Source organism: Phoca vitulina, unplaced genomic scaffold, assembly GCF_004348235.1.
Source record: "Phoca vitulina isolate PV1807 unplaced genomic scaffold, GSC_HSeal_1.0 scaffold4, whole genome shotgun sequence".
Taxonomy (NCBI): Eukaryota; Metazoa; Chordata; class Mammalia; order Carnivora; family Phocidae; genus Phoca; species Phoca vitulina.
Genome location: NW_022589707.1, coordinates 10,851,957 through 10,867,519, shown reverse-complemented (window position 1 = coordinate 10,867,519; position 15,563 = coordinate 10,851,957). Strand labels below are relative to the sequence as shown.

At 40.1% G+C, this 15,563-nt stretch overlaps 1 protein-coding gene across 3 annotated transcripts in view; it reads left to right on the top strand.

Moving 5' to 3' along the window:
* The window catches only part of NUP205 (nucleoporin 205), a 79,791-nt gene extending 64,619 nt beyond the window's left edge, over positions 1-15,172 (top strand). The window contains exons 36-43 of one of the 3 annotated variants that reach the window (XM_032401509.1): positions 4,609-4,685; positions 7,147-7,275; positions 7,494-7,620; positions 10,420-10,586; positions 12,131-12,254; positions 12,696-12,824; positions 13,158-13,231; positions 14,827-15,172. In XM_032401509.1, coding sequence (XP_032257400.1) covers positions 4,609-4,685; positions 7,147-7,275; positions 7,494-7,620; positions 10,420-10,586; positions 12,131-12,254; positions 12,696-12,824; positions 13,158-13,231; positions 14,827-14,979 — 980 coding nt within the window. In that variant the 3' untranslated portion in view covers positions 14,980-15,172. The other 2 variants (XM_032401510.1, XR_004298995.1) reach the window with 2 other exon arrangements.
* The last annotated feature ends 391 nt before the right edge of the window (positions 15,173-15,563 follow it).

Below are 15,563 nucleotides of genomic sequence, written 5' to 3'. Positions count from 1 at the left end.
GAATGAGGCTTTTATGGCTTTGCAGTACATAGGACTTATTTGAAATTGGTACTAAGAGTTAACTGCTTTTTTAAAATTAGTAAGTTTATATGTATAAGAATGATATATGATCATACAAAAAAATTCAAAGAGTTCAAGAAAATAATTAATACTCAAAACCTCACTACCTAGAAATTACCAAGTGCTTTTTTTAGTCAGTCACTACATGTTAACATTTGGTGAGTAGCTTCTCAAACGTTGTTTTCTGTATATGCATATACAGGAGAGATGGAGACGGAGACATACTGAGGTGATTTAAGAGAACAAGATTACCTTTTACGTGCAGTTTTAGAAAATTATTTAATTTTACATGAACTTTTTTTTTTTAAAGATTTTTTATTTATTTATTTGACAGAGAGAGACACAGCGAGAGAGGGAACACAAGCAGGGGGAGAGGGAGAGGGAGAAGCAGGCCTCCCGCGGAGCAGGGAGCCCGATGCGGGGCTCGATCCCAGGACCCTGGGATCATGACCTGAGACGAAGGCAGACGCTTAACGACTGAGCCACCCAGGCGCCCCTAATTTTACAGGAACTTAACAGATTAAAGAATTAATTGAAGAGAAATTGAAGACATTGCTGAATTCCAGACAAATGTTTCTTTACTATGAGAGCATAAGAGCTATTATTCTTTTTTTTTTTTTTTAAGATTTTATTTATTTATTAGAGAGAGAGCAAGAAAAGAGCGCTTGTGAGCAGGGGGAGGGCAAAGGGAGAGGAAAAGGGACAAGCAGACTCTGCACTGAGCACGGAGCCGGTGCCGGTGCCGGGCTAGATGTCAAGACTCGGAGTTGGACACTTAACCAACTACCCAGGCACCCCTATCTCTTGGTATTTTTAATTTGTATTGAGGTCCCCTCCCCCAAGAAAAGTATATTATATGATGTAATGTATGGTGTTTAATATAACATAATAAAAAAGGAAGTATATTATAGTCCCTGAATTCTCTAATGTTTATCAACGTCTAAAGGTTGCCTCTGTTCTTGAATGATGGCATAGCTGATTATGATTTTATTTCCCTCAGACCTTGTAGCTCATGATAATAGCTCATATTTATTAAGCATAATGTGCCAAGTACTTATTTTAAACACTTAGTATATTTATTTATTCCTCACAACAATCTTATGAGGTAGAACTATTATTTTCCACATTTTACAAATGAGGAAACTGAGGCACAGAGAGGTTGCCTTGTCCAGAGTCACATATATAATACCGGTGGTGTGGTTTCCCAGCCAGTATGGCTTCTGAGCCTGTGCAGTTAACTCGTAGACTCTACTACCTCCATTTTTATGTTGCTACCAAGTCTGAGGCCAGCCCATGATTCCACCCCCCCAACCCTGATATGTTTTCCTCTGTAGGGGATATCAGTGCTTGAGCCCTTTGTATTGGGAGAAGAGTGTTTGGTAGGGTGGAGGGCAGTGCCTGTGCAAGCACTGGGAGCCCGTGCTTATTCTGAGGAGAGCGCAGCTTCCACTCCACCCAGTTGTGGCGTATCTCAGTCCTAGAGGCTTGTTATGCTCATTTCCCCAGCTCATCCCAGTGTTTTTAGATGATACCAGTCAGGCCATCCTTCTTGCCTCTACTAAGGTCCCACGGTGCTTTGTAGTGGTTCTCCTAACGCTTTTCCCTTGATTTCTCTAGGCCTTACCTAATTACTCTAAAAGGCTTCTCTGCAAATTGAAGAGTCTCCATGAGAATTTGCAAGAGTTTTTGGTCTATCTTCTTTCCTTCACACTGCATCTGAGGAGTGGAATAAGGGTCATGAGCTGAATCATGCTGCTTGCTTCACCAGAATTTTCTCTGTTTTTTTTGTCCTTTGCCATCACCATTTTTCAGTATTTGTGGCATAAGTTTCCCCACCCCCACACCCTTTTGGTGAATTTCATTCATTCTGTAGGTTGATGACAGGAGGGACACTTTATTTATTTATTTATTTATTTATTTATTTATTTAAGAGAGAGAGAGAGAGCAAGAGAGCAGGGGGGAGGGGTAGAGAGAGAGGGAGAAGCAGGCTCCCCACTGAGCAGGGGGCCCGATGCGGTACTTGATCCCAGGACCCTGGGATCATGACCTGAGCCGAAGGCAGAGGCTTAACCGACTGAACCACCCAGGCGCTCCAACAGGAGGGACATTCTATGATGCTACTTCATTCTGCCATCTTCACCTAGAAGTGCTGAGTTAGGTATAAAGAGAATTTACCTTTTATCAAATCCTCTGATAAGGTGGTTTTATTCATGAAGTCTCCTGTCATTAATTTTTTTTAAATGCCTAAAATTTTTGTATTTTGCTAATGGCATCATTTGACCCTGTCAATGTATTAAGATTGTATTCGGAAAAGCAGTTTTTTTAACATGCTCATGATAGATTCAAACAAAATAGAAGAACAGAGTAAAAAGTACCATGACTAGCAGTTCCTGTTATCTGAAAGGAATTAGTTATCAGTTTACTTTTCTGGAAATTTCTATGCATATGGTGTAAAATTGTCCCCTCCCTACACAAATGAAATCATACTATACACACTGCTCTGTAATTCTTTTTTCCAGATCTTTTCTCATCATCATATAGAGCTCCTACCTCATTCTTTTAAATTGGCTGCATAATTTTCCAGTTGTGAGAGTTAACCAGATCTTTGTTGTTTAACCAGACCCCTGTAACATGTTGACTGTTTCCAGTCTTTTTTTAAATTTCCAACAGTGTGGCATTTAATAACTCTGTGTGTGTGTGTGTGTGTGTGTGTGTGTGTGTGTGTGTGTGTACACATAAGTGTTTTTGTAGATTTCAGCTGGTAGGCTTGATAAATTCCTGACAGTGCTTGGTCTGAAAATATATATACTTAAATTTTTTGGGGGGAGATAATGCCGAATACCCTCCCCAATTTTTTTAAACAAACTCTTAACAGTTTTAATTCCTATCAACCCTACTCTGCACAGTTTAGCCCTTGATGACATACTGTTTTGTATTCTTCCATAATTTTACTGTATATATTTTTTTATCTTAAATGCTCCCGTTAAGTTATAAGCCCATTTATAACTGTGTCCCCTTTATTGCCTAGCCTTATACTGGGTATGTCCTACCTCCTCAAATACCGACCAGCAGGTTAATTTTTTTCTATGACTCAAAAATATTCTGGAGAGTGTTTTGGAGTTGAGAGCGATACAAATGGTACACAGAGGACTCAATTGACACTTAGCAGAAGGGTCTTACAGAAACTGAGAATTGGTAGCCTTTTTTTTTTTTTTTTAAAGATTTTATTTTTAAGTAATCTCTATACCTAGTATGGGGCTCGAACTAAGCCCCGAGATCAAGAGTTCCACGCTTCACTGACTGAGCCAGCCAGGCGCCCCAAGTAGTCTTTTTCAACAGAGGCAGCAGGTGGAAGAAAAGAAGTGGGGCGTAGCAATACATGTTGCAGAGATCAGGAGGTTTGAGGACAAAGAGGAAAAGGCCTGAATTCCATGATAGTATTAGATACACGATCCAGCTTTCGAGGGGTAGGGTGGGAAAGAAGGGCTTAAAATTGCAAGCAGTGAATGTGGAAAAAATATTTCGAGAATTTGATATTAACCAGATTTTTGCTTGTTTTTGTTTTGTTTTGGAATACAAGGGAGACCTGAACATATTTTCAAAAAGTGTGGAAAAATCCTCTGTGGCAGGGTAGATTTTGGTAAGCTGGAAAAGAAGGTGATTCTGGGAGCAGACTCCCGGAAGAGGCAGAGTGGGAAGGGGTAGAGTAATGAGGCACAGGTGAGGCAGAGCAAGCCAGCAGGTACCAAAGGATAGGGGTATTTTCTGTGGGTTTGGGTGAGGTCCTGGGCTGAGAGATCTAGAAAGAGGAGGTCTTGTCATTATGAGGAGCAAAGGATAAGGTTCTGGGTTACATGCTCTGGAGCGCATGCTTGGAAGTGAGGACTGAATTAAGAGGATTGCGCACACAAAGTCAGGGTGACTAGGACAGGTGCAGGTGGGTCCTCAGCATGACGACAGCCGTGGAACAAAGAGGAAACCAGTGGGTTTGCTTGGAGGACTTGATAGAAATAAAGGGTTTTTTTTCCTGATACTCTGAGAGGTTGATCACTTTGATTTAAGAATTTTGTACTAAGTCTAAACAGAAGTTGCATGGGAACTTTTTTGTGTATATGCAAACTGTACTTTGCTTAAGGGAAAAGAAAAAAAAGCAAATGATACAGTACCTAGGAGAGTTAAATGAAAAAAGAAATGTATTTCATTATAAGTGTTTTATATCCTAAACTCTTTCATGAGAAAGTAATTTACTGCTGAGTTTAAAAAATTTTAACTTTTATGGTTATAAATAAAAAGTAGGTTTATGTCAAAACCTTTAAAAAGTACCTTTTAAAATTATGAATTCAGTCTAGATTTAGGTTGCATATAAATGAACAAGTGGTGAACTTACAATCTTTGTGAAGTTGTATTTCCCAAAGCTCCTTCATGGCAAGTCTGTGTCTGTTCTTATACATAAGGAATATAAAATGCTAGAACCACTCTTCCTGGTTTTTTAATGTTTTTATTTTGTTGATTATAAAACTATATTTAAAAGCATTCCAAATTTTATAGGTATATTAAATGAACTTGATGTTGATGTAAATGAAGGATCTCTAATGGAGCTACAGGGACATATCGGAAGATTCCAGGTAACTGATTCTTATTTCTTTAAAGAGTAGCTCCTATAAGACTTACAGCAAAAAAAAAAAAAAAGACTTACAGCAAAATATAACAGTCCTCTTATCCATTCTCCCTGTTCTGCTTCCTGGATTTGGGCAAACCCTCTTTTTTTTTTTTTTTAAGAATTTTTTTATTTATTCATTTGAGACAGAGAGAGCAGGAACAGTGGGGAGAGGCAGAGGAAGAGGGAGAAGCAGACTCCCTGCTAAGTAGGGAGCCCAACGTGGGGCTCGACCCTAGGACCTGGAGATCATGACCTGAGCCGAAGGCAGACGCTTAACCATTTGAGCCACCCAGGCGCCCCTGGGCAAACCCTCTTGATGGTTTTTAATTGATTTTTTGGTATATCTAAATAATATGCTTATTTTCAAATTTTAGGAATCACCTGTTGATTTTCCATTGAGGAGGATGAGACCTTAGATCTCTTTTCTCCTTTTCTTCCACCGTACAATATGGACATTTCTCACAACACTGCCTCCCTCCCCACTGAAACGCAACATAATTATATCATAATTTTGGTTAGATCACGTGTCATTTATGATTAAGAATGGGTGATAGGTTACTTCTAGGTGCAACGTTATGTTTTCCCTAAAGTGAGTGGTGGTTTTTTTTTTTTACTTGCTTGGCTTTTAAAAAAAAAAAAATTTTTTTTTTTAAGATTTTATTTTATTTTATTTGACACAGAGGGAGAGAGAGAGAGCAAGCAAGCACAAGCAGGGGGAACAGCAGAAGCAGGCTCCCCACCGACCAGGGAGCCCGACGTGGGGCTTGATCCCAGGACCCTGGGATTATGACCTGAGCCGAAGGCAGACGCTTAACCTGCTGAGCCGCTCAGGCGCCCCTATTTGCTTGCTTTTTATGTACTTACTTCTAAATTATTCCCAAGCTCTCTTCCAGTTGTGTAATCTCCTTTTAATATATTCAAACGTATTAGATAGCTTGTCAACTAAATATTTATTAGTCTTTCTGGGAGCCTCCTGGCCTGCTTTGATCTGAACAGCTTCACTTTTGATTGGCTTCAGAATAATTGTATTTATATATTAAAATTTATATTTCATTGTTTTTGATACAGTAATTTTCTTAACCAGTCCTCTTTTTGTGAACTGTTTTTTCAGGTTTCCAAAAGAAAACTGCTGCTATCAGTGTTTTTGTGTACAAATTTTTGAGCTATAGATTAGATAAACCTAACTGGTCTCACTGGATCCGAGGGTGCACACACAGAACACGTGGAGCCTTATCCAACTCCGGAAGGGCTTGCCCTCTCACCAGTAAAACCCAAATGCTCTGCCTTTATTTCCCTCTCTCTTTTTTTGTCTTCTAATTTTTTTCGTTGGTAGGGAGAAAAAGATATTTTTGAAGGATCTTTCGTAGGTGACTTCTAGAAATGTGGTAGTGCATCTGTTTTGTCTGTAAGGGTAGCACACAGGTAATATTTTAAAAAATAGATATAACTATTTTGGCAAACTAAGTTTATATTGTCTTTTTACTATGTTTTGCCTTATCCAATCTTACTATGTAAACTAACATCAGTTTACATAAGTTATTACATATTATACCTGTGTATGTCTGTATGTGTACGTAGGTGTGTGTGTGAGATACCAGTTTTTAAAGTACATGTTTATTGTCCACTTATTATGTGCAGAGCACTGTATACAAATGTAAATGATTCATTCATTGTCTCAAATAACCCTGACCACAATCCTGTAGAATAGGAATCGCTGTTTGCACCCTAGGAATGTGAGCATTGAGGCTTGTGGAGGTTAAGTAACTTGTTGTAGGTTACAAAGCAAGAGGTCAGGTACCTCCTAGTGGAACCCACATCTCTAATTTCAACCACTAGATATATTGCCAGTTGTGAAAAGCTCGTCCTTTCCTTCCAAGAACCTTAGGAAAAATTGTAATGTCAGCTGAAAAGTACCAACATTTCAAGCAGATGACATTTTCATTTTGTGTGTTCCCACCCCCTTTTATGGAGTCCCCAGAAGTGGCCCTAGGAGAAACAGCCTTTAAGTTTGAGCCATTAGACAAAATTATCATGGATGTGCTTGTGACAAAGTGTTGTCTATTTGCCATTCCATTTTGCTTCTCATTGTTTATCAACTTGTGTTTATTTAATGGGTATCTACCAAGGAATTACTTGGTGTGATACAGAATATTCTTTGGCTAATGCTTACAATGTAATGGGGATTAATTGATAAAAACAAATATGGTGTTCTTTTAGTGAGTTGACTGCCAAGCAAATGACATTTGCAAAAAGGTGAATTTTAATAAGGCTAACTTCATTTGTTTCAGTTGGAAGTAAGAAATGAGACTCTTTAAAGAGTGATTCCACTCCCCAATGAGTTTTTCTTTTTTATATCCCTCAAAGAGAGGTCACTAATTTTAGACATACTCAATTAGATATGAACAAAGTATCTTTCTCTTTCTCAGCGTCAGTGTTTAGGACTACTAAGCCGCTTTGGGGGCTCTGACAGACTGCGTCAGTTTAAATTTCAAGATGATAATGTGGAGGGAGATAGAGTGAGCAAAAAAGATGAACTCGAACTGGCCATGCAGCAGGTAAGAGGAGTGGGCATTGTGTATCTGTTCTTGAACATTTGTGTGTTTTTGGAAGGATGTGATTAAAATAACAGATGGGAGTGATTTTGCAATTTGATTTATAACTTTGTTGTAATTTTACAAATTGATCAGTAACTTTGTTCTTCAAATCTGGAATTCTGTGACATTTGGGCATTTGGGGAACTGATATTTTTGTTACTGTTATTCTTCCACTGTAGATCTGTGCCAATGTCATGGAATATTGCCAGTCACTCATGTTACAGAGCTCCCCCACATTTCAGCATGCTGTGTGTCTCTTCACCCCTAGCCTGTCAGAAACCATTAATAGAGATGGACCCCGGCAAGGTGAGGCTGCTCCTTTCTTTCTGTATTTGAGGATTAAGCTGCTGTGATTAAGACAAGCTCTGGTTGGCTCCAGAGAGACGCAGTTTTTTTCTTTATGTCTAATTAGTGGGAAAATTTGTAAATGACTTTAGGAAGGATCGGTAAGGAGGTACTGTCGTTAGTCCCGTGCATAGGCTAGAGAGCTTGAGAGGACAGAGAACTTCAGGATATTCTGAGGATACATTTAGAAGAGCTTTGCTGGGAGAGTATGGTTTTGAATAGTATTGGAGACCCCAAAGAAAGGCTCTAAGATTGGTGAGTAAGCTAGCTGGGTGAAAAATGTACAAATGTAACAGATGGTTAATGTGTGAAATCATGTTAAGCTGAATGTAGTGTCTAAATTGAGTCTTGTAGTATAGCTCCAACTTTCTATACCACAGCAAAGTAAAATGTAGATGCTAAGTAGGCTGACATAGTCTGTGACTTCCTAAGGACATAGTAGGCGAGGTCTGGAATATGAGGGCTATGGGTTGATTAAAGCTATTATCCTGTGGGACACTCAGAAGACAAAGCCCATTGTGATCTTAGTGGTGCTTGGTAATGGAATGCACTGCTGCTGATTTCCAGAAGCTTTTTGTGTGAGGTTTCTGAAAATCATTTTGTCACATTTTCATCTTCTTCAAGATCTTATTTTCCCTGAAAATTACTTAATTACATAAAATATTTAATAGAATGATATTATGAAAAATACATTAGCTTAACAGCATATAACCACTGTCTCATGTAAATGGTGCTGAGAACTATTTGTTTCTGTTTGTGTAACTTCATTATAAAGTGTCCAAGGGGGCCCCTTTCTTCTACCTTGAATCTAACATTTTAAAACAAATTTAACCTGTTCATAACATTTTCAAATGAAATTGTGGTTTTGTCATTTATTCTTCAAAAACATTAATCATATGCTACTAATGTATCACTAGTAATTATTAAAATTTCATTTGGTTTCTTCTCACTTTGAGCCAGTCTTTCACATACCAGGTCATTCTTAGATCTTTAATACTTGATGATGAACTTTATGAAGCCTTATATATTGGTCTTTATTTTTCCTCAGACTTTTTAAAGATTTAATCAGCATACTTATCTTTGCCAGTTGTAGACACAGGAGTGGGTAGGTGTGTGGTAGGTTCAGGAACATGCAGTTGTAGGGGGACAGTTTAACCTAGCAGTGAAGAACACAGACTGATCATGAACTGCCTAGATTCGAGTCCCAGTTCTGTAAGCGACTATTGATATGACTTCAGAAAAACTACTTAGCCTCTTTGTGCCTCAGCCTCCTCAGCTGTAAAATGGGAGTAACAACAAGCTCTTTTCCAGTGAATTATTGTAAGGATTAAACGTGTTACTCAATGTGAAGTGCTTTAGAACGGTGTCTGGCACTTAGCACTGGTTAAGTGTGGCCTGTAACTATTTTCATTCTTGCCGGCCTTCACTGTTCCTGTTGAGTATATGTGCTATTGCTTGTGGTTCAGGGCCCTCTCCGGTAGCACTCCTGCTGCCGCGACCTCACACTCTCCTGCAGACTCTGGTTCTGTAGTCAGGTTTGTCAGGAGCCATCCTCGTCTGACATCTAAGTCTGGTAGCTTCTGCACACCTTAATATTTTCTAGATATGAGCACATCAGCATATGAGAACTCCTGATAGGCTTTGGAGTACTCCTCTCAGCACTAGACCATTCTCTTTCTGGATGTGTTCCTACCAGAGTAGGTATCATCTAAATGTTGCCTGGGCACCAGGGTCCCTAATTTCACTAGGAGAAGGCTCCGTATCATAGAGACTGTCCCATCTTCACTGAAGACTGGGAGGGGAAACCTGGCAACTCAGATGAGTCTAGGATGTCCTGGTTGGTGGCAACATCCACTGACAAGGAACTGTTCTCTCTCTTCCTCTCCTCATGAAGACCTATGAAATTTGACTTTGAAGCAAAGTTAAGGGAGATAGTGGGGAAGGAAGCAAATGCACATCTCTCCTGCAGTATTCTTGGCAGTTAGAGCCATTAAACAAAGATTATCTCCAAATTGAACTTGAAATTACTAAGGTATTTCTCAAGGAATTCCTCAGTTGTAAGAGGAAATTGCTCTATTTGCACCAGTCCTTCCAGTTCTTCCCTTCACGAACGACTTTCCCAACTTCTCATGGTTCCTTTGCACCTTCATCAGAAGCTAGGTGAGTAAAAGGTAGATCATTTTGTTTTCCTACCCAAATGGACTAATGGTGGTAAGAGAGTTGTTGAAGTTTAAATTTAATTATATTTTTTGACTGTCTCAGTGTTCTCCTTCTCTTGGGAGAATGACTTTGAGCTGGGAATTCAGCAACCAGAAAGGTGCAGACCAGAAATGAATCCATATAACTAGAGCTGTAGGGTGAGGCAGGAATTCTTCACCTGGGCTCAGGAACCTCCAGACTTGTGTGTATGGCGTGTGTGTGTGTGTGTGTGCGTGCACACACGCACACGCACACCTGTGGGGGGGTGGGGGGGAGCTGGATGCAAAGGTTTATGATAGATTTCTCAAAGAGGTCTTCCCCAGTAAAGGGGGAGTTCTGCCAGTGTCCACCAGCCAAATTTCCTTATTCTTTAGGGCTCTAGCTCTATGCACATAACTGATCACAGTAGCTCCTCTCTGCTCCTCTGAACTGTCAGAAGTATTCAGAAGTAGTTTTGGGTTGGTTTTAATAATAGTTTACATGCCCTTCAAATCCTGGGCATCCCTCGTTTAAAACAGGTCTTATAAGTGGAACATTGTTTTTTATTATCAACTCTGTTAGATACTCAAGCTCCAGTGATTCCATATTGGCGCCTGCCTGGTTTGGGCATCATTGTCTACCTGTTGAAACAGAGTGCTAATGATTTCTTCAGCTATTACGACAGCCATCGACGGAGTGTCAACAAGCTACAGAATGTAGAGCAACTTCCACCAGATGAGATCAAAGAGGTATGAATTTTATAATGAGCTGTGGAGATATTTGAGAAGCCATTGCTTTTCCTAATAAGGGTCACAGTACTGGTGTCCGACTTGTGAGTAAAGTTGATGTATGCAGTGAGATGAAAGGGCTTGAAATGATTGCTCTGTGTGGCTTTAAGAAGAGTCCCCCGCTGGAGCAGCACGCCTGGTAAGCAGGGGAACTCTTGCATGGAAGACAGGGAAGTCGCACCTGTTCGGGAACACCGCCTGCCCTTCAGTAGAATGGCAGCTGGCTTTCAAAGAAGGGTTTTGGTAATTTATACTCTAAAATCTGTGCTGAGAAACTTGGGTTTCAATTGCAGAGGCTAATTCAATAGAAGTGATCCCTTAAGTTAAGATGTCTCTGTGCCTTCAGCATCTTCAGTATCTGTTGGGTGAATTTTTCAGACAAATGGGATGGCTCTCAGTGACCCAGAATCACTCGCTGCTGTTTATTGTAGCTAACGATGCTGAGTTGCTAGGCTTGCTTCCTCAGTAGCTGCCTTTCCCATTTGGCACAGCTGAACGGCACGAGGGCTCCCTTGGCCCACGCTGAAGCTTCCCTGAAGCCATGGGGCGGCCCGGATGTAGAACCATGTTGCCATTCCTCGTTTGCACCAACTGTCCTGAAAAACTCCATGTCACTCTTCAGAGTAGTCAAAGCTCCCTCTTGCCACTCTTCCAGTAATCACAGGGAACGTGTAGTGGGTGGTGACAATGTGCCAGGCCTGAGCTACAAGTTCTGTCTCAGTACATGAGGCAGATGTTGCTATGCCTGTTTTCTCAGATGAGAAATCGAGGCCCTGGAAGTTTGGATAACTTACCCAAAGCCACACAGCTAGCAAGTCCCGAGACAGGAGTAACTGATGGGGTTCAGGTAATCCCTGAGATTGGGCGGTTTACCTCTGGCAGCCCTTCCCCCTCATGTGTAGCTTATGGGCGACACCAGTACTTGCAAGAGGGACGCAGCCTTCCCGTCAAGGACGTGGTGCTCTCCCAGCCCCACTTCAGGGTGCCTTCTGCCAAAGCCAGCAGCTGAATTTTGAGTTGGCCCACTGTGCTTATGCCGAGCAGAGGTGTGATGAAGGGAGTTCTGGGTTGATGAGCCTATTTTAGTTTCTGCTGTAGAAATCTGCTTTACATTTTCTTCAGAAGATACGTGATGGCTGTTACAGAAATTCTCCATGGCACTGTTAAACCTACGGCTTGAAAAACCTACTGTTGTGTTTTGTTTTAGTTTGACAGGAAATTGAGGGTTGGTTGGCCCCTCAGCAGATTGGAAACGTCTGTTTCAGAGATAAGACCTTTTCCAGAAAGCAGCAGATGAATCTTCATTTGTGAATTCGACTACTTTGGCTCTCAGTTTTTTAGTTACTGGCTTCCTAACTAGATAATAACTCTTGTCTGCAAGGATGTTTAAACTTCTTTGAATGTTTTTCGCAGTGCCTATCATAGTGACCCTCCCTGTAGATTTTCGTGAAGTTTCTGTTAGAGTTTATGTCATCGCTAATACTGTGTTTGTTTCTGGTCCTCAGTTGTGCCAGTCTGTGATGCCTGTTGGTGTTGAGAAAATCTCCACTGCCCAGAAATATGTTCTAGCAAGACGGCGTTTGGTGAAGTTGATCAACAATCGAGCCAAACTCCTTTCCCTTTGTTCTTGTATCCTTAATGGAAATCACAGTGGGAACTTGAATGGTGACCTTTAAGAGAATCTTTAAATGTAGGAACTGTTTATTGATTGTCACATTATTTGGGCATCAAAACTGTATGAAAAGGGACATAATTTTTTTTCCAGTAAATGCCTGATCTGTTTCCAAACTGAAATTTTTTTTCTTCTCTTTTAGATTTAGCTAGTAATCCTGATAATGTATACAGTCACTGTCTGGACAGGAGACAGGGACACAGCACCCCCCGGTCCCCACCTCCTTCCTCTCAACACACCTTGCTCTGCTCTCTGGGGGGACACCTTCAGTGGAACCTTTCCCCTCGCGATTAGACCGAGGCGTGGGTACATCACGAAGTAGTGCGGTCTCTCCTTTGTTTTCCTCCTCAGAAACTGGTTTGATGAGATTGTTTTCCTTTAGTCCGAGCTCTCTGTAGTTATCATAGAGACCTGCCTGTTTATTCTTTGGCGCCATCTGGAGTACTACTTGCTACACTGCACGCCCACGGATTCTCAGGATTCCTTGTTTGCCTCCAGAACCTTATTTAAAAGCAGAAGACTACAAGGTAAACTTTATTCTGAAAATTAGCGAACATACATACCTACAGATTGCAGTGCCTTGAAAAACTAGTTACACTTTTATTTATTTTTTGTGTTTCCGGGTTACTAAGAGTGGATTGGGCAATCTAGAGCTACTTAGTTATTAGACATAGCTGTTTCTTGTAGTTTACTTCTATTCATGGGAGACTGCGTGGAGCATAAGAACATCTTAGACCCCGCTCTTTAGCTTCTTGCAGTTAAGGGCTGGCCAGCTCCAGAGTCCCCTGGTCTTCAGGTTCTTCCACCGTATGATAGATACATACTTGTAAAGCTGGTTTGTTTGTGTCTTTTGTTGCCAGATTCCTTCACTCCAGAAACCAACCTGGATTTTAGAAGTGGGCTGACTGGAGTGAGCCAACATGACATAGACCAGGTGAGGGTCTCTTCTCATACTCTTTTTCTTTTTTGAAAGGAAAAAGGAAACGCCTAGTATGTTAGTATGATGATGATTTTCAGGATTGTGTGCAAAGACCTGATTCTGATTCTGACCTGGCCGCCTAACAGCTCTGGGACTTCAAACAACTTACTCTCGATCCTCCGTTTCCTCACCGAAGAAGTGGGAATGATAGTTCAGGCTCAAGGAGTTTTGTCAGAGTGAAATGAGGTCTCGTATGTGAGGCTTCTAGGGCAGTAGTGCCTGGAAGGGACATAGTGAGAGTTCAGTCATCAGTAGGCGTCGTGATCCGGAAACTCCCAATTTCTTTAGATTAACTTTGTGGACTTCTTAGGCACAAAGTGTCACTTAGCACTTAATTTTTTAGAAAATAATTTAATGGAGAGATTGTGAGCAGCCATTAAAAATTCCATTGCAGGAGACTATGATATGATACAGTATTACGTATTAAGAACCTCTTGACCAGTAATACTGGAATGGAAGAAGAGCATTCCAAAAACAACTAACGTAAAAACCTCACATGAACCTAATAGGAGTCTTGGGAACAAAGCAGTTAGCAGGGTACGTGATGTTAGATAAATGGAATTACAACTAGATCTGCTGCTAGGCATCTGAGTGTCCCTAGCCCTGGTCTGATAGAGCCCCGCTCTTCCCTAATCCTCTTGGTCACTGCCTTTCTTGATGCCGAAGGTTGGGCTTTATCCAGGAAGGAGCATCCTCCAGACCATACTTAACCAGACGTCATACATAGCATGCTCTCATCCCAGCCCTGACTGCATCTGCCCTTTAAGTGACTTCATAATAGTAATTCATGTTTTGGCTAGGCTTGTTTAGGGAAGCCAGTATTTAGTGAGGCCATGGGCAGCATTAGCCAAAGAATAGTTCTTCCAGAAGATGTTTGATAAATATGTGTTGAATTAATGACTATTTCTGTTTCATTAGACTGCTCTGTTATAGTTAGAAGAAATGCAGGATTAATAAATAATCTTCTCACTCTGTGCTTTGATTTTACTGCAAAACTGAAGGCAGGTAGAGTCATCTAATTTTATACTTAATTTTAGTGTTTCAGTATAATACCAATAGAATCCATCCAAAACTACATATGAATTCTAAATTACATGAATTCTAAAATGTGTACCAGGTTCCTTTCCTCTGCTTATATATTTTGAAAATAAATGCATGCAAATGTTTTTTTTTTTTTAATTGAAAAATCAAATAAAAGTAAAAGCTTCTTTCCAATTTACCCTTTGTTTCTTTTCCCCAGTGGCACCCACTCCTAACAGCTTCTTGTATTGCCCTTCGGGAAATGTTTTTGTGTATATGCCCATTTATCAACAGCAGCATCGTAGTTGTTGCTATTTAAGATTTTACACTTTTATACGGACAGGAAAGAGGGAAAAACAATTCTGTACCGATAAATTCTAGCATGGAAATGTGAATGTTTAGTTACTTTGCTACATGAGAAAGGACCACATTACAAAAATTCAAAGGTATTTTAAATTGGAAGACATAGAATAAAAAAAACATTTGAGACTGTAATTTTAATAATGACATGTCATCTGTGTTACCTCTAGCTTCAGGCTGACGCCATCAGCGCTTTTGGAGAATCACTACAGAAGAAACTTCTGGACATTGAAGGATTATACTCAAAAGTCCGATCTCGCTATAGTTTCATACAAGCTCTTGTCAGACGTATCCGAGGACTGCTGAGAATATCCAGGAACTGAGAGCCTGTGCTTACGCTCTTCTAGGGAAGAGATGAATTGGGGAGAACTGTCCCCTTTTTATAGATTAGTTTGTTTCTAAATTATGACCAAAAAATATTTTGCTATTTCTTTCTTTATATATGGACATTTTTTCTGTAAATTTCTTTGCCTGGTTCCAACCTCACTAGTAAAAAAAATAAATACTTTTTAAAAAAAGAAACAAAACAAACGTATGGTTAGTCTTTTGAAATTTTACCTAGAAAATGATCAACATTAATGGGAATCCAACAAATAAAATTCCCACAGTGGTGGTTTTCCCCTAGGGATATAATTCTGAATGTTACATTAAAGGCATAGTCTGAAAATTCTAATGTTTTATCCCTTTGTTGTCTACATTACTCTTCTGTGATATTCAGGGTTACTCCATGGGGTAGAGCGGACAACAAACTATAGCTATGCTCTTTAGCAGAATAGTGTGCTCAGTACTGTGAATGTATTACAGAAAAGTCCCAAGAAATGAAGCCATCTCTTCCCTAAAATTGTTTTTTTCTTTTCTGCATATAAATGATAATATAATAATTTGCATTTGTTCCTTAGAAATGATT